The sequence below is a fragment of the Epinephelus lanceolatus genome, chromosome 20 (assembly GCF_041903045.1).
Source record: "Epinephelus lanceolatus isolate andai-2023 chromosome 20, ASM4190304v1, whole genome shotgun sequence".
Taxonomy (NCBI): Eukaryota; Metazoa; Chordata; class Actinopteri; order Perciformes; family Serranidae; genus Epinephelus; species Epinephelus lanceolatus.
In genome coordinates this window covers 34,999,354-35,025,078 of record NC_135753.1, presented here as the reverse complement: position 1 = coordinate 35,025,078, position 25,725 = coordinate 34,999,354, and the positions used below count along the sequence as shown (strand labels likewise).

Sequence of the window (25,725 nt, the reverse complement as noted above, 5' to 3'; positions counted from 1 at the left end):
AGGAGGGTTTCCACGCTGCTCAGTTGACGAATGAAGTGATCGCTGCTTATTGGTTATGTGAAGGTGACATGAAGCAGGGTCGAAGTACACCACCGGGCTGTGGGGTAAAGAGGATCCAAGTGAAACCCATTGATTCCGGGTCAGCGGTTTTGGAGAAGACACAACCAAATACGTGAGAAAACCTTCCCCTTGTTTCCTTCCACATAGATTCCCAAGCTTAGTCTATACCGTCACGTCATGATGATGAGCTCAGATGTGAGAGAAGAGGCAAGATAACATGATACTAGAGCTGCAGAACTATTGGATGATTCAAAGAATTTGCAATGACAGATTTAAGATAAAAGGGGCTCTGCGGGGTTTAATGGGGACAAAAAAGGTAAAGATCCTTTTAAAGAGCTGCTGTCCTCCCCCTGGACCTCCCCCTGAAGATGCAGCGAGGAGGGGGCAGAGGGGGAGCCGACGCAGCCTGCAGAAGCCAACGGTTCGATGAGGGAGACGCTGCGAGGAGTCGGGTGTTGCTGGCGGAGGTTTTGGTGTAGAGAGTGGGAGGAACCGTGCGGGTGGGGTCTGTTGTCGTCTTGGGGGGCTGGCCAGGTGATGATGTCGGCGCCGTGGTCCGTGCGAGAGCGAGCATTCTCGCGGAAGTTGAGCTTGAAACACTCAATCTGCAGCAGAAAGGTTGAAAGAAAGGGGCAGAGAAGAGGGACGAGGGAGACAGGGAGAAAGAAAAAAATATAGACAGGAGAAGTTTGGGAGGGGCAGGAGGTGGCGTTGTGGGGGGGGGCGGGGGGGTGAGATGAGGAGGGCAGAGGGATAGTAGAATTAGATGCCTGCAAGATAAGAAGTCAAGAGACGACGGTGTGATCAGGCGCTTTGGACGGCAGACAACATGATGAATACAGCACACACACAGATACAGGTTCACACAAAGACAATTTATCTCAGCCCCACACGGTGTTCATACTTTGACTGCACGGTGTGCTATTTTTCAGATGTTACCCAGCAACAGGATATTGCTGGCATTACTGGCTTTTCCCGTGCATCTCCTCCGCAAATCCGGATGTGTCTGGCACACACACAAACTTACTTGTCTCTGGGATACGTGAGTCCAGAGCCTGGGGCTCCCGGAGGCCCTCACTATCACAGGGAGCCCCCTCCTTCAGCCCATTCTCCTGGGCAGCAGGGCTCCCTGCCTGCCCTGGCTCGGAGCCTGGGGCCGGGGCCTCGGTGCCACTCAGGGGAGTCCCATTCCCCTCTGTTGTCTCCTGGGCCCCCTCAGCCTAGAAAAACATAGCAGGGCGTGTCAATCGGTGGGGATGGGGATGAAACAAGCTGGCTCCAAATCTCATATCACTACAGTCTGTATGTAGTTACACACAAATGATTCACGTAGACAGTCTGTGTTTGCAAAACTCTCAGGGAGCAGATGTTTTAGACATAAAAAGATTTGGAGCCAGACTCAGGTGGAGAGTGATGGAACTACAAAAAAATCATAACTGAACACTCAAATGAGAGCAGTGATAGAAAGAAAATGGTAAATTCAAGCACATCAGATACAAAAAAGCAGATGCAAAGTGTAAAATGTGTAGAAATTATACTTTTCCTGAAGCACAAACCCTTGTGTGTGATGTCATATCTGTAAGAATGCTTTAATTCTATTATCCTACCTCGGAGGAAGTGAATGCAAAAAGACCTCAGGAGTTGTTACTTGTCATAGAAACACAAATGTCTTATTATATCAAATCAAAACCGAGGAGAAACCTGGATGGGTTTATACTTCACACACAAGACGTTACGGCTGTGGAGACGGAAACACCCTCAATACATCACTTGGACTCACTTTATGAAATCATGCTTCATTCAGCAGACTCATCAGGCAGGCTTAAAGGACGAGGCTGGCAGGATTATATATATTCACTGATTTCTTAATTTCAACAAATCCCATCCAGTCCATCTTTTCTATGGATCTCAGTCTCTGTCTGTGGCATTAGCTCCTACTGAGAACCAATGGGTTTCATCTGTACAACAAGGGGTCATTACTAGCTTCATTTTTTTGAAAGATTATTTATTGGTCTTTTTGCCTGTATTGGATATTGGAGAGGGCTGCAGAACGTTGCCTTTGTATATGTGACGGCTGCTCTACCCACTGAGCCTCTGGATGCTCCACTAGTTTCATTTTAAAAAAGCAACGGTCACTCAAACGGGAGGAAAATGTGTATGTGTTGGGGACTATTTTCAGCAGCAGAGACTGTGTCTAAATAAACTACAGTGTGCGTGTGTTCATGAAGGAACACGTCACCCAATGCAAACAGTGTGACTCCTTCCAGAGCTCTGAATCCGCTCACTTTACTCAGATCAAACTGAGTGATTTGTCTGGCATTGTGACATGAAACAGTGGTTTTTGAGTTAAAATGCAAAACGACGACGTCCCCTGGGGGGATTAATGATTAGCTAATCAGCGCCACGGGCGGGACTAACACTGTTGTCTCGCTGTTGTCAAGTGGTGTGCCAGAACGAATGAGAGGACAGACTCTGCTATCGAGGCTGTCCTAAATCAACGTGTCTTGTCAATATACCAAATCAGCGTGAGGTCACACTATAACAACAACAATCCAGGTGGAGAACTAGCAATTCATTTCAACTGCAGAGATGTGTGAAATCAGCAAAAGTTTCATTTTCAGCCGTAACTGTAACGTTTAAATATATAAATAGTTAAACACTGTGGTCTGAACTATCTGACATTTCTGTTGTGCTTATTTTATGTACCACTACTATTGCTGTGGACGGGGGCGCAGCAAAATATTTTTTAGCCACCTAAAGAAAAATCATCATGAATTTACGTGTCACTACCGTAAAACTTCAATTAGTAGCCCAGGCTATTATTTGCTTAAATCACTGAACTCAACAGGCTCATATTAGGGACAGACCTTTCTTTTACATAAAACTGTCGCTCGGCAAAGACGGGACATACGATCAAATCGTTAACTCATTGAAAATCTCACTGGATATTTGAGGAACGGTCACATACTCTGACTTTATGACAGCTTCGGAAGGGAGTCACCACTTGTTTTTTCATCATGCTGGTAAATCTGAATGACTTAGGGTCTTCTCTGGTTCCTATGGTTTCAGTAAAAGTAAATTAACCGAGCTAAAGATGTGTAGCATCTCCATATTGACGAAAGCTTAAACTAATGTTAGCTCAAGTGGGTAGTCAACAATTCGGTTTTATACATCCAAAGAACTTCTATAACAATTAACCGCTTGGTGACCAGGCTTCTAATTGAGACAGGCCTTTATTTGTCAAGAAGGTACAGGTAATGTAGCATACACTTGAACTGATATTAAAAACTAACCAATCGAGGCAGCGCTTGCTCAGTGTAATTTTATGTTGTGGCGAAAGGTACCGGCATGCTCAATGGATTTATGATTGGATTGGGGAATTTGGAGGCCAGGTCGACGCCTTGAGCTCTTTGTTCCATTCCTGAGCCCATTCCTGAGCAGTTTTTGTGGTGGGGCTATTGCCATCAGGGAGTGTCGTCGCCATGAGGGGGTGTATTGGTCTGTAATGGTGTTTGGGTGGGTGGTGCGTGTCAAGTGGCATCTACATGAATTCCAGGACTCAAGGTTCCTCAGAAGAACACTGCACTGTAACAAGATGATCAATGTTATTCACTTCACCAGTCAGTGTTTTAATGTTTTGGCTGATCGGTGTAAACGGACCATCAGCTGGAGACTCATGACAGTGACACACGATGAGACAGCGAGCGGGTCATTGGGTTTCTGTAAGCCTGCACAGTTCTGCAGTAAGACATGAGATATTGTACACATGGTGTCTTTCCAACAAAAACCAATGAAAGTCGGAACATGTTTCAAAGCCCTTAAAAATAGACTTCAGGTATCAAACAGCAAAATGTTCTCGCAGACAGGCTATTATTATGTGAAGGATATTTTTAGCCGTCCGTCTGATTATGCATCTCTGAGTGTGCAGATGATGACTGGGTGTGGAAAACAGGAAGTGAAGATGAGAATGTGAGTGAAAGATGGGATCATGCAGCGATCATGAAACACAGATGAGCTGGAGTAGGCTGAGGGGACAGGTGACATCACTTCATCTCTTCCTTTTATGTTTGCAGGCCCATGATCCCCCACAATAACCCGACCCGTACTTTGGTTACTTAAGTCCTTTTCTTAAGGTTTGTATTTCTGTATTTTACAAATCCATGAGCATCATCCACTGTCTGTATCCCTATCTTCTCCCATGCTCTCTAAATGTGTTAGATGGAGCTGAGCTGAGTTTTGCCCTGCGGGGGAGACGTCCAGTTTCACAACAGAAGGAAGAAAGGTCAGGAGAAAGGGAGCTGATTGCAGGTGCGGAGGGTTTGAGATGGTTCAGGTTGCTGCAGATGGTTTATGACAGGCTGTCATCATCATCGTCAGTGACAGCAACATTTAGATTATGAACTCCGGTCATGCTCCAGGAGTCTTGCACAGACAATTGCTTAAATGGTAACTTCAAAACAAGTGTGAGAGCAGTGTTTCACTGCCCTCTCCGATCTAAGCTTTAAAGTCCGGCTCTAAAAACATACTTTGTCAAACTATCGGACTTTTGCTAAGAGTGTAACAAAATTATAAGAGGTTTGATTATTTCTCATTTCTGTATTTGTTTTTTTTTTTCTCTGTGATCTTCCTACTGGTTCAAAGTGGGCGGGGCACAGATGAAAAAAAGGCAATGTCACAGACTTTGTTGCACCAATCAGTTCTCAGCAACATTTGAATCAGAACATAATGACAGTTGGTGGGTTTGATCACTGTCAACTGAGTTTTTGTGCATTAAACACTTCAATATCTAAAGATTAGTAACTTATTTAGTCATGAATGAATGTTATAGGGCAGTGGTTCCCAACTGGTCCAGCCACAGGGTCCAGATTTCTTCTTAGTCATTAGTTCAAGGTCCACACAGTTTAACAAACTCAGCATCGTACTTGTGTTTGGCCGTGTCGTCGAGCTAGTTTGCTGTCTCTGTCAAGTAGCTGTCCGTTAGTCACTCACTCTACAGCAGGGCACGGCACTCCAAAATGAAATCTTCGTGCCGAAAATTCACTGTACTTCACCGTAAAGTGTGTTTTTTACACACTTGACACGTTCCCGAGTCACGTGTCGTCCATTCAGAATGGACCTGTGACCCACTTTTGGAGCACGACCCACCAGCTGAGAACCACTGCTATAGAGAGACACCAAGGCCTGATTCACGGTAAGGTGCTCGACAATTTTAATGAGTGTCGGTTCACAGAAATTAAAGAGCTGCGCAACGATTTGTAATTTATGCTCCAGTGAAAGGTTTCAGTCGTCTCCATGGCAACCACACACTATCCTCCAGCTGGTTTGTTTAGTTACATCTGAGAAGACAAAGGGAGCGCAAGAAAAAGAGGTGCTCAGTGCATCCGTAGAACCAAAGAAGGGAGCGACAGGGTGATTATGTTTTGGTCCAACAAATGTGGCACATGGAAGAGACCTGACCCCATGTTGCTCACGCCAGCACACGTGAAACTCCAGTAGCCTGTTAATCCCAGTTCAGACCAAAGATTCACGACAGGATGAAACTGTTTAAGAACGTTACAGAGAAATGCAACTTCCTACCAGTCATTTAGAACTGAAGAAGCTTCTTGGATGAGAGGCGAAACGTCTTCAAGAAACGCAAGCAAGACCAGTTGCCTACGATATAGCACTTACGGTTACAGAGAAAGGTTGCAGTGGTGTGAACTGGCTGTCTAAAGCTCGTTTTGTTTCAGTTTTCCACCGTTTCATCACCACTACAAATGCATCTGTAGCCAGTATCTCACTGTCACTATCGTCATTCATATTTTAAGAAGCTACAAATTATATTCAGCCACAAAATAAGTCTGAGAAGCTGCAAATCAGAACCAAAGTACAGAGTTGTTGCATAGAGACAATACACCATCTAGCTGCATTGGTGTGACCCTGCAGGTTTTTAGAACGATGCAGAACAGCGCACTGCAAGTAGCTGTTTGTTTCAACAAGTCTCGTCATCAATCTTTGGTCTGAACTGGGCTTCACAGAGGCCGCCGTGTCTACCCAACCACATTGTACGACAATATGATGGTGTCTGTGACATCAAAAAGTTTTCAGGGTGCGTGACGTGAAAGGAAAATGAAAGGAGCACTTCTTTCTGTCGGCAGTGCATCATGTCTGTCGACCAACAATCATCATAAGTGTCAAGCTGTCAACCATAAATCAGGCTTAAGGCTGTTAGTGGCTTTTTAAAGAGCAGAGCAATTACTGTACTGAAGAGGGTTTTAAAAATGTTTAAGGATCCAGGGGTGAAATTTGGACTCTGATGACGCTCAAAAATCGACTGCTCTCATCTGAACACATTGGATCAATTGCATTTAATAATGAAGGTGAGTCATGTGATACACACTTTGTTGCCATCACAACTAACTCAAGTAGGTGGCACTACAAGTAAACTGTAATTATCATTGGACACTACTCTCCAATACTTGTAATCTGAAATGACTTTTTGACATAAGTACCTAAATTGTCATTTGCTACTATACTGTGAGACCTGACTCATCTTCATTGTGATTGGCTGGCTCATCAAAACACTTTCAAAGAAATTAAACAGATCTCAGTTGCAGACAGCGCACTGATCTGCAGCAATTTCCCATGAACAGGAATGTAAAAACAACAGTTTATAGTCTACAGACAGAGTAACGTTATGCACACAGACTGAAGGATGTCGTCATGCGTGATAACCTCACCTTAACGTTTCCTCCACCAGGTGAATGGCTCACATTGTCCATGGAGCTCACTTTGGACTGAGCCTTTTCCCTGAAGCTCACTTTGTGGGACTCGATCTTCACGTCCCCACCGCCTGCAGCACACATGGATAATCAGTCTGATGATCGTATATATTTGTAGACATAAGCTGAAGCAAAGAAAAGCTAATGAGCAAAATTTACGTCCACTAAAAGTTCTTGTTTTTGCCACAGACAGGCTCAGATTGTTATTTCAAATGTGTGACAACATTATGGAAAGGATCCTTACAGAAACAACCCCGAAATAGCCATCCCCAAACCTACCAGATGCTATTTAAATAAACAGTAATAGTGTGTATAGAGGCAGCATATTTTCACATCTTACTGGGTGAATTAAGAGTTTATTTCAACCAAAGCAGAGTAAGGGATTGTTGAAACAGTGGAAAACAAATGAAGAAGGCTTTAATGAGTTTTATTTTGCTTTGGTCTACTTTAAATGAGGTGTGTTTTACGCTGATGAAATGGCGTCTGGTGGGTCTGCAGATAGCAATTTTGGGGCTGTTTCTGCTTAAACAAAAAGGATCTTACTCTTTAACAATAAGGTTTATATCTATGGGGATCCTTTCCACAAGTTATCAGACACTTAGAATAATAATCTGAGTGTGTCGGTGGCAAAAACAAGCTGCAGTGCTCTCGCTCAATAATGGACCAATTTCAGAAATCGTTGTCAGTCATTGAACAAAAACCTTCTTGAACATTATAACCTTTATGAAGGGCTGTTTTAGACTGCATTAATTTTCTCTAAGGCTGCTCTCAGCCCTAGATTCGTCTCCTTTGGTCTGAATCAGGGACTCGTTTTGTTCCAAAGTTGTGTAACTGCCTAGAGTTGGTTCGTGTTCTCACGGCAGCATTTACAAGCGGACCAGATCAAATGCCTTGTGTGAGGAAGCTGCTCTTGATTGGTCGGAATTTCCATGTGGGAAAAATCCAGGAAGTAAAGCAAACGTTGAAGAAGAGTACACTTGCAAGATAAATGTGACACTTTCTAATGTCACAATGGAGGGACAACTACGCAGGTTGATTTTAGCGCTGCTCATCGTGGACTATATTGCTGTCATTGTTCATTTTAGTCAAACCATACAGTTTGAAAACGAGGCGCGGCTCCAACTAGAAAACAATGTTTTGATGCATTGGATGTGCTGAATGTGCATATTAAGGCAGTACAGGAGGAGGTGCACATTAATAATCCTCCAGGACTGTAACATGCTCATGTTTAACCCAAACAATGTGTCATGTGACTGCAGTTGCTTCACATCCAGGTCGGAACACCTTCTCACCACAAACCAACCGCACCAGAGTTCCTTTGGAACCGGACTGAGACCACCTCTTCAAGAAGGTCTCAGTCCGGTTGTTTTGGTGCACACCTGAGTGTGATTGCTGTGTTCACACCTGCCCAAACGAACCGCACTGAGGGGGCAAAGAAACTTGAGTTTGATTGAACCGAACCAAACAGGGCAGGTGTGAAAGCATCCTAAATGCACCTATAAACTGCCACCTCAGTGTACAAAGATAGGACCATCTGATAGCTTTTGAGCACCATGCATTTAATAATACGACAGATCAAACACAGCAGGGTCAAAACTACATTTCCCAGCTCACCAGGCTTGTGCTTGATGTTGTCCTTGGAGCCACACTTTGATGTCACCTTACTCACGTCCACCTTCTTGTTGAGTATCTGCACCTGTCAAAAACCACACAACCCTTTTTATCACGAATGGTTAAAACACCATACAGGGACACAGGTTAACTGATGGTTTCATTTTTAAGGGCTGTTTCTTCTTCCGCTGCACTAAACGCCCTGTTAACACTTTGAATTACCACCATCAGGATCAGCAGTGCTCTCCAAAAGGCTGAGCTGCAGAGCACAAACTGTGAACTCCATGTTGTGACAATGATACAAAAACAAGAAGACGTGGTTGATTCCAGCCTGTAGTCATCAATCATTTTAGACGTGTGCTGTAAAGATGGCAGGAACACTCTGGTATAGTAAAAACACCAGGCACCAAAAGCAGAAGCTCAGGACAGGACATCGTTTCAGGAAACCCAAAATGCACCTTTGTGGTGATACTCTCCTCACAGAATCAGACAATCTTAGCACAGACAGAGCCAATCAGAGGGCGGTGGTGGTTGTTTGCTTGACTTCATTGTTTGTTTAGTAAGTTAGTGACAGGGCAGGACAACACAGGAAGAGATTAACGAAGCAGGGGACTGTGAAGCGGGTTCTGGGGAAGGGCTGGTACATCAGGCTTGCTAGCATGCTGTCCAATAACTCCCTCAGCTCAGGGAGAGCAGCACTGTAGCTTGACGTGAGGAGCTGCTTTGACTTTTTTAAAGGCTGAGACCTTTCACATACCGTACAGCTTACTCATGCTGGCACTGACAAGGACTGAGGACTAATTTGATTAATTAATTTTTTTTTTTTTTTTTTTTTTTTTTGAGGAGAAAACGAGATGAAAATATAACAGTTCATCTTTCCTCTGTTGTTTCTTTGAGCCGTTTCATCGAGTCAAATTTATCTGACTTGTTGGCTGATGCGAGCTCTGGTTGTCGGCCAGGCAGTACTTACATTCCCTCCACCAGGAACATGCTTCATATTGTCCTTGGAACCCAAGCGTGAGGAGACGTGGCTGAAGTCCAGCTTTTTGGAGACTATCTGAACCTATATGGACACAGCATAGCAGCAAGAGGGAAGAGGACAGCAAGGGAGGGCAGGGGAGGGGAGGGGATGACACCAGAGGAGGTGAAAGGAGAAGTAAGAAGAGAGGAGATAGAAAGAAAAGATAACAGAAGAGGATAAAAAAAGGAAAGAGAAGGGGAGAAGAAGTCACCATTACAGGCAGGGTTAGAAAGGAGAGGACAGGAGGGTGGAGCGAGGTTCACCTGGGCAAAATCCAACTTATTTTAACTATCTTGGGTGCGTTTGATATCTACTGCTGGGAGGTTAGGCAGTCTGAAATGTAAAGTCTTCCATGTGTTGTCATTTAGTGACGATGACAAAAATCTAACAGGACTGGAAGGTATTCAAATGCTGTTTCACCCATGTTTGGAGAAAAGGAAAGCAGAAGCTACTGAGTGCCACACAGAAACTGGTTTTTAGGGCACACACATGCAACACAACATATAAACATCTGTCCCTGTCGATGAGAATCAATGGGACCCCCACAGGATGTGACTAACACACAAGGGTACAGGTTGAGGGATGCAAATGAAACGGGAAATTTCGATCATCAAACACTTAATTTCCTGCATTCTGGTGACCTTTATGCATCAATTTGTGGAGGAAATGTCTTTAATTTCGTCCAAATAAAAGTCCCCTCTGACATTCATGTTTTCATTGGTTGGGGGTGGGGGTGTCCCCTGCGTTCCCGCCCCCGAAATCTACACATACGTTAACACAGATTGACAAGTGACAAAAGCAACATTCATACTGTCGTTCGCTGACAGGTTACAAACCAACAGAAAACATTTTGATCCGAGTTAGTTGTTATAACTGTGATAAAGCTCTCTGCATGTTTGTCCTTCTAAATAAGACACACACACCCTCCACACAGTCACAGAATGGTCGGTTGTGACCGACCAGCAGGAGTCACTAGTGCAGCAACAAGGATGTGATACCTCACCAGCTTCCTGCTGATGAACACTGCCAGTTGTGTGTAGTTGGGAAGTATCACTGCGAGAGGCCCAGGGCTTTTATCCCAACATTAAACTGTTACATGGAGTCTACAGACTACAGTATTGTTTTGTAGATTAGTGTGAATGTTGACTGATTTTCATTTAAGTGACACATGACTGCTATGTGTTTACGAGTGATAGCCAAATGAAGCCTCATGAAGCATTTTCTTTATTTTCTGAGCTCACTAGATGGCGCTTTTTGTTCAAGAAAAGGTTGAAAGATTCACTGAATAGCCTCTCTCTTTAAACCATGAGCGCCATCTAGTGGGCTCATAAAATAAAGGAAATGCTTCATGAGGCTTCATTTGGCCATCACTAGTGTTTACTACTTCAGGGCATGTCACAACTGAAAGAATCATTTGCTGCATGGACACATTTTGTGTCGATTGGACCCATTTTGGACATTTTACCTCTTACAAGCAGAAAATATATTTTAAAGGAAAAGGAATCCTCACTCTCTCATCCTCTTGGTAGAATACACGGTATATGAAGAGTAGTTTAAGGACCATAGGAGTTTTCTGTATGTTTTACCCATAGACTGTATAGTAAAGTTGGACAACATGATCACTCAGTAGAAATTGAAGCCAAAACATCTTAATTGCCCCTGGTGACTGGCTGTAGTGCTTCACACAAGCCCCGCCCCCACGTTTGCAGATGGGATGTGGGCCAACTTAAAAATCAAAGTACACATCAAAGATGGATTTTAGGCAGCTCTTATCACACTGCTGTACGTTCAAGTGTACATTTTAGTTGGTAATTTGATGCTTTGTAAGAGTCGTGACATCATTGTTGACAGCCATGTGCTCGCGATCAGGTCGGACAGGTGTATGGGCGGGAACTCAATACCCAATACGCTCTGGAAAGCAGAGCTAAATGGTAAACAAACATGGCAGCACACCGGTAAGGTAAGACAACACGTTTACATGTGGTTTTCTATATGTTCTCTGACATTTATCCTAACGATATGAGGCGGTCTTTGTGGAAAAAAAGCTTGTTTAGTGGACTAACTTTGCACTTGAAGGTTGCCTGTTCACTTACGTTTTAACAGGTCTGACGCTACTATGTGCCCCGGCTGTATCTAGGCTAACGGCTAACATGCTAACTATTATTTTTATGTCACTAGTCACTTGAAACAAATTTTTCCCTTTAAATCACTGATTTTGCAGGGTTGTTAGTGCAGCATGTACATCTGTTGAAAAGTATATGGCTGGTCTCAGGGTAAGAACACCTTTAGAGTTTAAAGTTATACATTTTAACAGACTTAACGCCCTCTGTTTGCTGAGCATCACCCTGAAAGTAGCAGAAAAGCTGCAGTTTGCCTCAAATTAAACCATTAAGATTAATGGAGCCAATGTTCCATCCTCAATAACCACTGCTGAGAAGTGAAACCAGGCTAGAGTGTAGGGTGGTGATTACATTACATACGAACACTGAGTCAGCTTTCTTTGATTTCTAACATCATTTTTCATAACTCAGTGTAATTCCACCAGTCAGGAGTGAATCCCAAGAGAAACTACAACCTTGGTTTAGGTTAATTACCATCTTAAAAACAACCTAACTTGCAAAATATGAAGCAAGAAATCATCAATCATTTATCACTCACTGTGACTGCTGAAAGTATTCAGAGGCACGTCTGTATTTCGTCTGAATATATGTTGAGAATGGACGTGTTGACTATGATAGAGTGACTGAATGGGTTTGAAAATGTGACAGAATAAGATGCTGTGAGTGCTTTTATTACTCAAAAGACTAGTAATGTTTTTGGCTTTGTGTTCCTCAGAAGTGCAATTCATTAACAGCAAACAAAAATTATGAGCTGAAAAAACCCCCCAAAAATAAACAGTAAAACATGTCAGAACAGAAAAGACAGAAGAGGAGAGGAGGGAGGTAGAGTATGTGGTGATGGTGGGGAGGATGGCGGGGGGACTCACTTTGCCCTGGCTTGTGTCTTTGGAGGCCACGCCCCTGCTCTGAGAGGCAGATGACACCTGGGGAGACAAGCCGACCCCGGGTCAACAACAACACTTTATAACAACACACGGGAAGAGGAGGCGGTGCAGGAGGAGGTGCAATGATATGTGTGAGGGTGGAGGATGAAAGGTAGAAACAGAAAGCTTGGAGAATGTGTAAAATTATAGTAAATACACATGCAGAGGAGTGAGTAAGAGATCTAAAGCGAAGCCAATGAACAGACCCAAAGACAATGAGAGAAGACGGAGAAACGTGCGGACTGTACTGGAGCTGGTGAGGTGAAGGAACAGACAATGTTGTGCTGAAATGTTGATCGTTGGTTATATTTGTACTAGAGCTCAGAAGAAGTTTGAAGAGTAAGTGAGGAGCCACATTTCCTGTTAGTTGAGGGGCGGCCAGTGTCCAAACACACATGCTGTCAAAAGCCCAACACCCGTCTGGAGGTATGAAAGCTGCAGACGAAGCACCTACCTTCCCTCCTCCGGGCTGGTGCTTCATGTTGTCTGTAGAGCCGATCTTAGAGCGGACGTTGCGGATGTCGGGGGCCGGTGCTGTGTTGGGGCGAGCGGTGGTCCTAGATGTGGCAGTGGTGGTGGTGTTGGTGGTTGAGGAAGTGGCCCGGGAGGTGCGGGGCACCATGGGCTTCTTCTCTGGTGCTGTGCCAGTGGTGGAGGAGGGCGTGGCCGGTTTGGCTGCCGTGGTTCGAGTGCGTGACGCAGCAGTGGTGGAAGCGGTGCTGCGGGTGGTGGTGGTCTTGGGCTTGGTGGAGTCGGCTGGGAAAGAGAGACAGAGAGAGGAAGTTATTCAGAGCTTGACACTGTTTCATTTTTTATTGCCGTCATGTTTCAACAGTTGCCCAGAACGGACAACTTAAATACCGGCCAGATAGTGAAACTGCTTTATTTTGTTATTTTACCAGTTCAAATCACTGGGTCAATTTGTTCTGGGGAGAAAGTGACCTCTGTGGATAATTCGGCTCCTGGTAAAAACCTCCTGAATGATGAACCCTGAAGTAGTGATGGCCAAATGAAGCCTCATGAATCATTTTCTTTATTTTCTGAGCCCACTAGATGGCGCTCATGGTTTAAAGAGAGAGGCTCAAAGAATGGCAATTCAGTGTGCTTTCAACCTTTTGTTGAACAAAAAGCGCCATCTAGTGGGCTCATGAAATAAAGAAAATGCTTCATGAGGCTTCATTTAGCCATCACTACCCTATCCCTACCCTACCCTATCACTAAGGAAATCTAACCAGGCGAAGTTTCAACTGGTTGCCATCAAAACCCACTAAATCTTACTCACTTCACCTTTAAAGGCCCAGAAATACCAAACCGACATCAAAGAACTAGTGGTGACAAAGCCCGACTGTTGTGGCTCCTCGTGTCACCTGTGTTTGGCCAAAACGTTGCACTTGAATGCATTGCAAAGGCTACAGTTAACGGCCAACCAGCACAGACGGTCTGCACCTGAGAGAAGAAATAACGCCTCACACCAGCAGGTGGCAGTAGTCTGTATTCAATAATCAAAGAGGGATACCAGAAGACCAACAGGACGGATTCAAGACACTAGTTAGCCAGTTAGCACATTAACAATTACGTGAACAAAATGAGCTGTTAGTGCCGAAGCGATCAAGGGCTAAACTGTAAATAGACCTGCACTTGTACAGCATTTTCTAGTCTCCCGACCACTCAAAGTGCTTTCACACTTCATGTCACATTCACTCATTCGCCATCGAGAGTTGTTGGACTTCAACGTGCCGCCTGGAGGAGCCGGGTATCGAACTGCCTATCTTTCTAACTATTGGACAACCAGCTCTACGTCTTGAGCAAAACCTCGAAACAAAATGATCTTACCTGATATAACAAGTTTATCCTAATCTCTTGACTTGTTTGTTTCCTAACTTCTGTTTTTGTTCTCGTGCACTGAACTGAACTACCAATCGATGATTTCTATCACCAACGGGCTCCGCTGCTGATTCAACAAGCTGAATCAGCCAAAAAGCCACCAACAAGGGCTGACTAGTGCCAATGGTGCGGAATACAAAGCAAAAACTTGGGTGACAGAGGCTCCCCGATAGCCGAGGCCTTAAGGAGACTGGGATAAAATGTTAATGATAATAATAATTCTCTGCTACGTTTACAGCGTCAACATACAAATGACAAAAATTAAGACACCCAAAGGCGACGTGCTTAGGACTGGATGTGATTTTGAAGTGAATTATGTATTCAGAAACTGTCTCTCTCACACACGCAGTAAACCCAAAGCCAAACCACAAAGGACATTTACAGTCAACCCTGACAGATAAGTGACGCGAGAGCCAGAGAGGAACGGAAACACAAAAAGAAATGGGAGCAAAACAGTGCGAGAAAGCAGGGAGACAAAACAGGCAGAGAGGGATCATCTTCTGTCATCCAACTACTGAATCACTTAGCATCAAACCTACACTAGTCTTTTAACAGCTCTGCCTTACTTGTCTATGTTTGTGTTAACGTGCAGCTGAACAGGTGTACCTAATAAAGTGGCTATGTTAGGGGTCATTCCTTCCTCAGCTTCTCACAGTCACATTCTGTTGAAACAATACCTTTCAAACAGTTTGTACGTTTATCTCCTTCTGGTTTCAGTGAATACATTCCAGCATCCTTTGGTTCAGCATGCTGAGCCACGCTGCACTTCAAATCTGTCAATTCATACACACTTTGCTCTGTGTCAGCTTTTTCTTCAGAGTGCTGCATGCTGAACCTTGTGTCATGCTGTCAATCCTCCCTGAGAGCCTTTGGTATATCTCCAGCTCCTGTTAAGACATGTTTAATTGAGGAAATCCTCCCGCTGTATCAGCAAGAGCTGCAAACTCCTGTCAACAGCGAAGGGACAGTAATCCACTGACTGCTGTGGTGAAGGTTTTTAACTCTCCGGGGCCTTTTAGCAATAAAGCCTTTCCCCCTCTCGCTCTCCGTCTACCAGCCTGCCCAGCATTGTCATGCTTGGACAGTGTGTGTTGCGGTGTCACACTCCTGCTGACAGCTCTCCTGTTGCCAAAATGTAAACTAATCTGTCGACAGGAGGGGTAAAGCTGTTACTGTGTAGGAAGAAGGAGACGGGAGGCAAAACTGAGGAACGGATTACAGAAGAGGAGAGTGAAGAAGAAAGAGGACAGAAATATATGCAGAAAGCAAAAGCACAGAGGGAGGGAGAGCGCTGCAGTGTCAGGTCAGACAGTAGCTGGAAATAATGGCACCAGTTAGGATTATATTAAATACTAAATTCTGGCTACCAAGTAAAAGCTGCCTGTAAAACCTGAAATACGAGAATTAACGCCTTGTGGTTGAATGCCTCTGCCAAGCAGTCAAGTTGCACTTTACATCCGTGTCTGTTGAAACTCATGTGTATCCATGACAGTAGACATTACTTCAAATGTGGATGTTGCTGTGAAGAAGCTACACACACAAGACAATGAATATAAAGGGGAACTTTGCTGATATTGAACCAGCTGTGTGGCATCGCAGTGGGTGCAGATGAACGGTGTTTGGCTTCACCCTGTGCCGCTGCCAGCACCTGGACCTCCACCGCCAGGGGAAGACAAACAACGTTCATCTGTGCACACTGTGATGACACACAGCTGGTTGAATATCAGCAAAGTTTCCCTGCTTCCCTTCACTAGTTCCTGTAAAGCAGGGTCGGTCTTTGTTTCACTGTTATAATCATTAAAAAGCAAAAGCAGCATGTGTATACATTCAGTAGACTATATCTTCAGGAGCTAGCTAGCTAAGCCTAGTGATGGCTAAATGAAGCCTCATGAAGCATCTTCTTTATTTTCTGAGCCCACTAGATGGCGCTTTTTGATCAAGAAAAGGTTGAAAGCACACTGAATTGCCATTCTTTGAGCCTCTCTCTTCAAAACATGATCGCCATCTAGTGGGCTCAGAAAATAAAGAAAACGCTTCATGAGGCTTCATTTGGCCATCACTAGCTAACCCTATATCTTCCGGGTTTGATTTTGGTTTTGGAACAGGGAAGAAACGTGTCCATTAATACACGACGTGCCCCAGGCACAACATTTAGCTCCAAATCCACAAAACCAGCATGAAAATGAAGGAAATCTGAAACAATGGAGCACAGCTGTGTTGTTGTCGGACCCTGGTCTGAGCTGGCCTGATGCTACATTATGATTGACCTGTCTGCCTGCAGGGGCGGGTACCTGACAAAATGTCTCCCCATCTGTAACTGAGTTATGATGTTGAATACTGCAGGGGTTTAATGTTGCCTGTGTGCTAGGTACCCTAACAGAGTGGGTGCCAAAAAATGGACGATACAGAATGGTTTCATGGGTACCATCCACGACTTTTCACAGTGGAAACAGGAGCGTACCGACCTGAACGGTACCGTACTTCTCAGTGGAAATGGGGCTTATGGGTTGTAGCTGCTGTGGTACTGACCAATCACACATATTATTAAATCTAAAAACGCTCGCAGTGATTGGCTGCAAGCAAAACCGTACAAATAGCAATTTTTTTTACTAGATCTGGGTACAAAATGGATCAGATGCTGGTAGAGTTGAGCTTCCACAGGAAGGCGCATTTCATCAGGTGTATTGGTACATGTTTCGCTTCCAGTTTGATTTTCATGTGTTTTAATTGACTCTTAATATGTGCTTGAATGACAAACTAAAGGCAGAGTTTCTCCTGAGTGTCTCCTGCAGTGCTGTAATACCTGTGGAAGTCCTCAGAGTGCCGGGCTTCTTCTCCTCTCCTGGTTTGCTGTCTGTCTTCGAGGCTGAAACACAGATGGTGAGTGTGCGGTCATTAATAAGGGCTACATGTGTGAATAAAGTCATCAAAGACGTGTGTGTGTGTACGTGAATGTCTGTGTGTAAGAATGTCGGTCGTACCCAGAGGCCTCCTGGCTGCAGTGGTAGCAGCGGTGCGGGTAGACGCCGTCGTGCGCACTGATGTAGCAGCTTTACTGGCTGCTGTGGTAGCAGTTCCATTTTTGGTGGCAGCAGTGGAGCCTGTCGAGGTGGCGGTGCTGGCCTTTGGCACAAGGGGGCGCTTCTCTATAGTTGTCTGAAGGGAGAGGGAGAAAAATAAAAACAGCAGAGATGTCAGGTGAGGAGAGAAAAGAACGACTGATGAATGAAGGCGAAACTCGCCAGCAGCAGAAAATGCTACAAATCAATGGAAAACCATCATCAACAAATCGAAAGCTGTCAGCACCAACGTGAGTCATAATTCATCTTCCATATGTCTGATGGCTGCTGTCACCAGCTCAGGCAAAGATTTACTGACTCAAATGAGAAATCCAGGCCAAAGATTTTTACCCCGATGCGTGTAAACATGCACACTGAGTCCAAGGCGCTCTTTGCTGATTGCACATTTCATCCAGCAGCACATTTCCCCCTCATAACCCCTGCGATGATTCCACGCTCCACATACAGCTGAGCCATCCTGCAACAAGCTGGCCACACTGAACTGAGTCACCCCGCACCCCTGGGCACTGAGAGGCTAAATAAAGGCTCTTAATTTATCGGTTGTAGTGTCACGCTGGTTGTAGTTAAGGAGGCCACCGAGCGAGGGTGACAAAAGGCTTAAGAGTCCTCTGAGAGCATGAATCAGTGACATAAAGTAATCAATGACTCAGCAGAACGAAAATGTGCAGTCTGAGAGATTTGTCATTGTAGCAGTAGGACGATACTGACCCTGTCACACTGATCTCATCAGGCAGGGTTTCACATTACCTGAAGAAGTTGACCCCCACAGCTCCAGTCTCTGATAAAATTATTCTTTTTTCCTTTTAAAGTTGACTTTATTTTGGCGGTTCCACCTTTACTGGAGACTTTGAAGTGTAAATACAAACAGGAAACATGGGGTGAGATGGAGGACAAAGCCCAGAGCAGGAACTTAACCAGTCACGCCGTAGTTCAGTCCATAGGGACTTGGCTTGGGATCTGGAGGGCCAGTGGCTCAAGCCCCCGTACGGACCAAGTATAGAGCGTGGACTGGTTGCTCGTGAGGAGCCAGTTCACCTCCTGGGCACTGCCAAGGTGCCTTTGAACAAGACGGTGAACCAGCTAGCTCTGACATGCTCTATTTAATGCACATAAAGGTCCTGTTTGTGCATGTATGTGTATTTTGGGCCTGTGTGAAAAAACTGAACTTCCCCTCGGGGAATTAAGTATATTTTCCTCTACCAACATATCTGTGTCACTTTCTAATGACACATTATATAAAGGGTCGGTAAGTTATAATTAATAGCTTTATTCATGGTAAATAAATACTTAACTAATGCTGACAAAACCACAAGGGTAGAAGCTGCTCTGGAGCTTTCAGTTCTACCACATGATCTTCCTCAGTAGATGAATTTTGCCATTAATTGTCAATGTCAAGATTTCCATAATTCTGGTGCACTCTCAACACTTCTCATCCACTCTAACCATGAGGTCAGTTTGGTAGCTGAACTGGAACTTTCCACTCTAGATTTTAAATTTGAACTTTTAAGCATTAACATCGACGCAAAGCCCTCTTCTGTATTTTTTAACCTGGACCCTATGTTGTGTTTTTGTGTCTAGTCAAGACAGCAGTTTTTGAAATTGGTCCAGTATGGAACAAGACTGCTGCAGCCAGGCTGTACTGTAACCAATCAGAGCATGTTCACACCAGTTCGCCATTTAGTACTGCTGTAGTGCTGCACTATATATCCTATATAGTGGACTCAAAGTGTCCCACAATGCACCGTCACTAAGTAGCGTACAACCGATGGTCACGAACCAATATACCAATATATTCCCTCATGCATTACCCAGAAGGAACGGACGGACACCGAGGCGGACGAGGCGAGAAAGAGAGCAGCTTGATTACAACATGTTTAACTTACATTGTGGAACGTGTTGAAGTTTGTTTACTAGTTTCTTTGCCATGTAATAAACAGTCAATTAAATGTGAAGTCATCGGTTCACAAAGAGATAAAAAATAAATCGGCAACTGATCTTCTCAAGTGCGTCTGTTACTGTACAGAGTAGGGCTAATAACGCTCGCAGTTGAAACGGCCACAAAGTACCTTGTAATGTTCTTAATTTGGGGAAAATACGCTCAGTATAATTTAATGTTTTTATCACAAATATGCATGGCAGTATTTAAGGCTGCTTCATCTGCCGACGCTGATTTAACATGTTTTAATTGTGTGACGGCAATGACGTCCTTAAAGGGATAGTGCACCCAAAAATGAAAATTCAGCCATTATCTACTCACCCATATGCCGAGGGAGGCTCAGGTAAAGTTTTAGAGTCCTCACAACACTTACGGAGACCCAAGGGGAGAGGAGGTAGCAACACAACTCCACCTAATGGAGGCTGACGGCGCCCCAAAAAAAGTTGTTTGGAAAAACGTTTTTCCAAACAACTTAAACTAAACCTAAAACTTCACCTGAGCCTCCCTCGGCATATGGATGAGTAGATAATGGCTGAATTTTCATTTTTGGGTGCACTATCCCTTTAACGCCGCCCAGAAAATGACCTGAGTAGTGTTTGAAAGTGTTTTTTCATGTTGCAGATGAGCTCACTATACAGTCCTCTACAAAGAACTCCTTATATAGTGAGTAGAGAGAAGTGGATTAGTGAATGATTTGGGACACAGCCAAAGTGTTTGTTTTTGCCACCAACAGGCTCGGATTGTTTTTCCAAGTGTCTGACAACATTATGTAAAAGGCTCTCTAAAGAGACAAACCTTTCTGTTTCGAGAAACAGCCCTGAAATCACAATCCCCAAAACACCAGACTCCATTCAAATAAACAGTAATTATAGCCTGTATAGAGGCAGCATGTCTTTACATCTAACTGGGTGAATTAAGAGTTTATTTTAACCAAACAAGAGTTGGTGATTGTTGGCACAGTGGAAAGACAAGCCAAGGTGTTCTTTTGTAAGTTTTATTTTGTTTCAGTCGACTCTGAATGAAGTGTGTTTACAATTATAAAATTACTGTTTTTTAAATGGAGTCTGGTGGGTTTGATGATGGCGACATCGAGGCTGTTTCTGATTGAACAAAATGGATCTTTCTCTTTAACCAAAAGGTCTGTCTCTGTAAAGATCCTTTCCACAATGTTGTCAGACATTTATAATAATCTGTCAGTGGCAAAAACAAACACTTTAGGTGGGCTTACATTGACATACATGCCCTGAGTGGTTACACTTCAGCCTGTTTCGCTGCTGCCAGCTGCAGCCCTGTTGCTCAGCACCAGACCAGTTTCAAAAATTGCTATTCCATTAGTCAGTTAGACACAGAAACGCGTCGCTACCCTTTAAAACCAGGTGATAATAATAAAAATAATGCATTTCATTTATAGGCGCCTTTCAAGGACAAGCACTCAAGGACACCTTACATTACACAGTAAGACAAAACAAGCAGCAATTTATCCATAGATCATAAAATCAAACAATTCAATAATATACAATAAAAGTTAATAAAACGACCAGACAAAAATCATAATTATAAAAGTGATATGACTGAAAGCTCCAGAAGCTGGTAAACAGACTTTATGACACAATTTTTTTTATCAACGACTGTTTCCAAGGTCAAGAATCAATCTTCAGTAACAACATTTACTGCTGATTTATAGATCAGTCAAAATCCATTAATATGAACAACAATCTGGGTTGTGAAACTTCTTTTGGCTGGTGTTATCCTCCCCACCATGACATGTTCTTCAGATCATCACTTAATAGATTATTGTCACACTTATTAACACTTAATTGCATACTTGAGGGCGTTAATAGAAAGTGAGAGACTAATGACCATTCATTAATGCGTTCGTAACGTTTGTTGTTTCAAGTTTGTGTGTCGAGCAAAAGGTGAATAAAACACCAACAAAATGTTCCTTCAACACAAAATATATTATTAATAGCTTACTAGTCCATACCCATTGAGTACAGCATACCATACCATGACTTAGTCATACCAAACATTAGAAAACAACACCAACATTGGTCCACAGGGGGAGCCACAGCGATCGGTCGCATTTTAGCCATTTTGAAGCATTTTTCTGTTGTTATAGCGCCACCCAGTTGCCAATTAGAGTTAAATTTCTCCAGTCACCTTGAGGCGTCCTGTTCTACATATCTACCAAGTTTAGTAAAAATCCATATGGCGGTTAGGCCTAGATAAGAAATGAGCTCTCTAGCGCCCCCATTTTGTTTGATGGGGTCAATAATGGAGGGGTCCCCTCAGATTATGTGTGGTCATATGCCTACAAAGTTGCGTGGTGATGGGTGAAACCCTTGAGATGTTATACACCTTTATGTGATGAGCCACGCCCTCCGCAATATTCATTGCCTCATAGAAGCTCAGTTTTAGTAAGTTTTCCAACTTTTGCCAAGAGGGAACTTTAGATATTGGTCCCTAGATTATGTTCACCCAGTTTCATGCAGATCGCTCAAACTTCCTAGGAAGAGATCCATTTGAAGTGTTTTTCAAAAAATTCAAAATGGCGGAAAATCTATATAAGCGGAAGTTATGGGTTCTTGAGGCAAATGTGTTCCTCATGAGGAGAGGCATCTCTGTGCAAAGTTTCATGTCTCTACGACATACGGGGCATGAGATATGCCCATTCAAAGTTTGACATTTCAATCAGTTGCTATAGCGCCCCCCTTTGGCCAATTGATGTAATATTGCTTCATTGGCATCCTCCCATGACCCTCTACCACCGTGCCAAATTTCACATGGATTGACCAAGTCAGTGAGCAGAAAAACGTGGAACAGACACACAGACAGAGTTTTTGTCATTATATAAACATTAGCTACAACTTATAAACCAGCTGTAAAAGATGTTCCTTTAGAAAGTGCTCCTATTTCTGAGGTGAGTACTGTCACCAAAACCAACTCCTGTTGAGTGTTCGCTCTTTAAAGAATATGTTTCCAAGGTTTGACGACATATACAGCTTGTACTGTCGACTTTAAAGCTGCACGCTCTCACCAAGATTCATCAGAGTGTTATAATGTACTGTGAGTCTGTGCATGCTAACAGGCACGAGACCAGATGGTCAGGAAGTTGGGAGTCCCAAATTAAAAAGAGAGAGACATATAACAGTGTCTCGTTTGATCAGGATGAATGTTGGTGAAATCCTTGTTGTGTGTAACTGAGTATTTCTGCAGCCTTTAACAGACGTCCGGCTGAAACTCACCTTGGGCCTGACATCCCGTGCAGTGGTGGTGGAGGAGGATGTGGGGCGGCTGGTGGAAGTGGTGGCTGGCCGCTTCGGACCAGCGGCAGCTGATGATGGTGTCTTGGTTGTGGCTGTTTTTTTGTCTGAGAGGGTGGTGGTGGTGGAGGATGTGAGGCGCTTAGTAGGTGCTGTGACCGAACCACCTGCAGCTGCGGCAGTCGGCCGCGTTTTAGCAGCAGCGCTCGGTTTGGTCGCCCCGGCAACAGGCTGCGACATGTACGGGAACGATGGAGGGCAAAATAAGGAGGGGAGGCAAAGGAAAGAAAACAAATAAGGAAAATGGATGATAACGGCGGGGGAGGTTAAGCAGCACAAGCAGCACAAGCAGCATCATAATAAATCATATAAAAACAGTCAAATAAAAATCAGCATTGGGTCTGTTGTTCCTACGTTAATAGTTTATGACTTGAAGTAGCTCTGAACAAGGTGTTCATATATACAGAAGGCATAAAGGAAGCAGTAGCAGAAGCTTCAGCGTGATGCGTGATGAATGGCTCCTTCTGTCATTTAAACTCACCCTCAACATGTTACAGCTCACACAACTCTCCTCCAGTGTATCATGCCTTATTCCCCAAATGTTCTCAGCTACACTGCCTTCATTAACGTGGTATCTGAGGTTGTTCCTAGCTTCTTTTTACACAGTCCATGAACTACTAATGTGACTTAAATGTCTAGTGTGTAGGATCCTTTTCGCCAAAACGAGGCCATAGTGATGATGCAATGCCGGTCTGGTCTACGTGTATACTAGTGTCTTGTCAACAGTCATGCAGCGCAGCACGAGATCATGAATGAGCATTACAAGGAACATATTTCGCTTAATGTTAGGTATGGTTTGGGATTTTTATGAACACATTTTGAACAATGGCCAAAACAGTGTCTATTCAAAACTTTCCAACATTCAGTTTTTTTCTGATTTTATAACTTTTCCAGGAATCTCAGACACCACCTTGACGAAGGCGAGACAGCAGAGAAAAGTTTGGGAAATAAAGAATGTTATATTGGAATAAGAGATGTGCCAGGTGTCACACTGGTCTGTGCGTCATAGTGTGTCATGTATTAAAGGGATAGTGCACCCAAAAATGAAAATTCTGCCAGTATCTACTCACCCATATGCTGAGGGAGGCTCAGGCGAAGTTTTAGAGTCCTCACAACACTTCCAGAGATCCAAGGGGAGAGGAGGTAGCAACACAACTCCACTTAATGGAGGCTGACGGCGCCCCAGATTCAAACGTCCAAAAACACATAATTGACACCACAAAATATCTCCATACTGCTCGTCTGTAGTGATCCAAGTGTCCTGAAGCCCCGACATAAAAAGCTGTTTGGAAAAATGTCATTTGAACTCTGTTTTTAGCCTCATTGTAGCCTGTAGCTCTGACTGTCTCTCTGTGTACATCGAGCTCACATGTGCGTGCTTGTGCGTGGATCACTACGAACGAGCAGTATGGAGATATTTTGTGGTTTCAATTATGCGTTTTTGGACGTTTGAATCTGGGGCGCCGTCAGCCTCCATTAGGCTGAATTTTCATTTTTGGGTGCACTATCCCTTTAAAGTTAAACTCACCCTACTATACTGTCTGCAATAAAAAAATAACCTTGAACTTACCTTGAGTTTCATGTTGGAAATGGACCTGAGTGAGTGTGTCTTACACTATGAGGCAGGTTTCAGTCTAATGTGATACTAATGCAACAGTCTGACCCATGTTTGTTTTCAGGATAGATTTTAAGAATCCCATCAGCATGTCAGTGTGTGTGGTGAAACATCACATCCTCAAAGCTTACAGTGAGTCCTACCTTAGTCTTCTTCTCTGCACTTGCCATGTCTCTGCTCAGAGGGGCGCTGCTTCCATTAGTTGCAGGTTTTGCCTTCTTGGCCTTCTCTCCTCCGTCTGCTTTTGCAGCCTTGTCCTTCTTGTCGTCCTTTTTCTCCACAGTCTTTTTGTTGGCCTGCACTTTGTCCTGCTTCTCTTCCTTATCGCTCTTCTGCGTTGGTTTCTCCGCCGGCTTCTCAGGCACTTTCTCCACCTCGTCATCTTTCTCCACCTTCTTGTCCTTGTCTTTGTCTGTGTCGGCCGTCTCTATCTTGGTGTCTTCCGCTTCTGGTGTCGTCTTTGCCTCCACGTCGGCCTTCTGCTCCAGCTTGTCAGAACTGGTATCGAGCTTGAAGGGTGTCAGCTGGGGCTCTGGAGTCTTTTCAGCTTTGTCCACGTGCTGCTCTTTGTCATCCTTTATCTCTGTCTTCTCGAGCTTCTCAGTGTTTTTGTTCTCAATTATTTCTTCCACTTTGGGCTTCTCATTTTTGTCCACTTTTTCCACATTCTCTGTTGTCTCCACTTTGCTGGTGACTTCTTCTTTGATCTCCACTTTTTCTACTTTCTCTGTTGTCTCCACTTTGCTGGTGACTTCTTCTTTCATCTCCACTTTTTCTACTTTCTCTGTTGTCTCCACTTTGCTGGTGACTTCTTCTTTCATCTCCACTTTTTCTGCTTTCTCCATCTTGTCTATTTTATCTGTCTTCACTGATTTATCAGGTGATTCTTCTACCTTGATCATTTTATCCTCCTTCTCTGCTTTCTGCTGCACTGACTCCACTTTCTCCTTCTCCTTTTCTGTCTCCTTTTTTTCTTCCACCTTCTCTACCTGTGCCTCCGTCACCTTTACTTTCTCCGTCACTTTCTCCTCTCTAACTTTTTCTGCATCTTTCATCTCTTTCTCGTTCTCGTTCTCCTTCTCCTTCACCTTTTCTGCCTCCTTCTCCTTCTCTGTTTGTGTCTCTGTCTGCTTCTCCTTCTCTTTTTCTGTCTCTGCCTCCTTCTCCTTCTCTTTTTCTGTTTCTGTCTGCTTCTCCTTCTCCTTCTCTATCTCCTTCTCCACCTTGGCTGGAGTCTCACTGATTGCGTATTCCACCGTCACGCTCTTCTGCTCAGGTTTATCCAGAGGGTCAAACAGGTCCACGTTCTTTACGTTGTCCTCCTGCTTCTCCTCCTTCTTCTCGGCCTTCTCGGTCTTGTCAGATTTTACTGGAAAGAGAGGTGATTTGAA

The 25,725-nt window shown here is 44.0% G+C and overlaps 1 protein-coding gene across 19 annotated transcripts in view; it reads right to left on the bottom strand.

Annotated features, from left to right (window-relative positions):
- LOC117264706 (uncharacterized) overlaps window positions 1-25,725 on the bottom strand; it is a 170,532-nt gene continuing 144,807 nt past the window's right edge. For 5 of the 19 annotated variants that reach the window (XM_078162444.1, XM_078162459.1, XM_078162449.1 and 2 more), the window contains 10 exons: window positions 24,478-25,703; window positions 22,642-22,890; window positions 17,362-17,536; window positions 17,184-17,246; window positions 12,951-13,252; window positions 12,440-12,496; window positions 9,403-9,495; window positions 8,436-8,517; window positions 6,780-6,892; window positions 195-665 (listed from right to left, as the gene is read on the bottom strand). In XM_078162444.1, coding sequence (XP_078018570.1) covers window positions 333-665; window positions 6,780-6,892; window positions 8,436-8,517; window positions 9,403-9,495; window positions 12,440-12,496; window positions 12,951-13,252; window positions 17,184-17,246; window positions 17,362-17,536; window positions 22,642-22,890; window positions 24,478-25,703 — 2,693 coding nt within the window. In that variant the 3' untranslated portion in view covers window positions 195-332. Of the gene's footprint in view, window positions 666-689; window positions 831-1,087; window positions 1,281-6,779; window positions 6,893-8,435; window positions 8,518-9,402; window positions 9,496-12,439; window positions 12,497-12,950; window positions 13,253-17,183; window positions 17,247-17,361; window positions 17,537-22,641; window positions 22,891-24,477; window positions 25,704-25,725 lie in introns of those variants that run through there. The other 14 variants (XM_078162450.1, XM_078162460.1, XM_078162446.1 and 11 more) reach the window with 11 other exon arrangements.